The 1,529-nt window shown below is 50.5% G+C and overlaps 1 protein-coding gene across 1 annotated transcript in view; it reads left to right on the top strand.

The window, feature by feature from the left end:
- Nucleotides 1-473: 473 nt before the first annotated feature.
- LOC119424918 (Golgi phosphoprotein 3) overlaps nt 474-1,529 on the top strand; it is a 13,658-nt gene continuing 12,602 nt past the window's right edge. The window contains exons 1-2 of the mRNA XM_037692437.1: nt 474-883; nt 1,378-1,509. Coding sequence (XP_037548365.1) covers nt 677-883; nt 1,378-1,509 — 339 coding nt within the window. The 5' untranslated portion in view covers nt 474-676. The remainder of the gene's footprint in view (nt 884-1,377; nt 1,510-1,529) is intronic.

Below are 1,529 nucleotides of genomic sequence, written 5' to 3'. Positions count from 1 at the left end.
TCACCTCTTTACCACAGTCTCCAGTTTCTTTGGACAGTGTACCCCAAGTATGTGTGCATGTGTGTGTGGGAATGGTTGTCTCTTCTGCCTGGATTATTGATCATGCATCAGTATGCGGCCCTGCCATGGACTGGAGACCTGTCCAGGGTGTCTTCCAGCTCTTGCACAGTGATGGCTGGATATGGACACCAGCGACTCAAAAAGGAAGAAGTGGGTAAAGACAATGAATGGATGGATGAATCTGGAACAAGCTCTTGTAACTACAACCAGCTTTGCAATGTTTTCACTTGCCTCCAAAAACTTTTTTTTTTTAAGTATTATCATTTATTTATTTATTTTCATGCGAAGACAACTGGGACCGGATGGAGCCGTTCCAAGGGCCGCTTCTCGCCCTCCGGACGCATTTTGCTCAGGTGTGGCGCTTTTTCCGACGACCGTGAAGGCAACACAAGACGCGTTCGCCGCTCAGACGCTACGTCACGTCATCGCCACCATGTTGGATCCGGAAGTAGGCTGAGTCTTTGCAGGAATCCGGAGCGAAGCTCAGCGTTAACGGCGGTTTCCTCGCACTCGGCCTTTTCCCCGTTGCCACCATTGACACTCGCGTTACAGTCTCTCCCTCTAATCGAAGCAGGCGCTTGTCTCCGGATTCCGTCGTCCCCCCCCCGCCCCAGCTATGACTTCTCTCACGCAGAGAACCTCGGGCCTTGTCCAGCGGAAGACCGAGGCCATTCGAAGCGCCGCCGCCGAGAAGGACTCCGGCAGCGAGGAAGACGAGGCGCGCCGCGGGGAAGAAGAGGACGACGATGAGAAGGGGGACTCGAAGGAAACCAGGCTCACGCTCATGGAAGAAGTGCTGCTTTTGGGCCTCAAGGATCGAGAGGTGTGCGGCTGTTTGTGTCGTGTTTTCCTAGTAAACTTATCCGTGTAGCCCAACATTGTCTAGCATAGTGTTTACTTTGCGTCACAGCTGAACGTCAACACGCAGAAAACTTCCTTTATTCAACCGGTTTTCTGCTTTAGTGCATTCAGCTTGAAGCATCTCTGGAATCTATAAGTGTTATCCAATTAACGATGCGAAAGTGCGACGTGTCAGTTGTCAAACAGTCCTAACTTGGGCAACATTTTGGCGTTGCTCTGATTTTTTTTTAGCAGCCTGTTGATAAAGTTACCGGATGAAAGTTAGTATCCTTTGCTGGCTGACGTCATTAGCTACACGGCTTCTTTTGTTTGCGTTACCTGGGCAGTTTCTTGACAACTTGCCAAGTGCGAGGAGGTACTTTTGCAACCTGGAGGTGTACCAGAACTGGCTCAACACGTCAGCTAAAGTAAGCAACTGTGTGTGTGTTTTTTTTTTTATCTATCTTCCTGTCTCAGGGCTACACGTCTTTCTGGAACGACTGTATTTCTTCCGGTCTGCGCGGCTGTATGCTGGTAGAGCTGGCCCTCAAAGGGAGGATACTGCTGGAGGCCTGCGGTGTGAGGAGGAAAAGCCTGCTCGGAAGAAAGGTGAGAAGTGTAAGGAAGTA

This window comes from Nematolebias whitei, chromosome 18, assembly GCF_014905685.2.
Source record: "Nematolebias whitei isolate Nwh7 chromosome 18, NemWhi1, whole genome shotgun sequence".
Lineage (NCBI taxonomy): Eukaryota > Metazoa > Chordata > Actinopteri > Cyprinodontiformes > Rivulidae > Nematolebias > Nematolebias whitei.
This window is presented reverse-complemented; position numbering and strand designations above follow the sequence as displayed.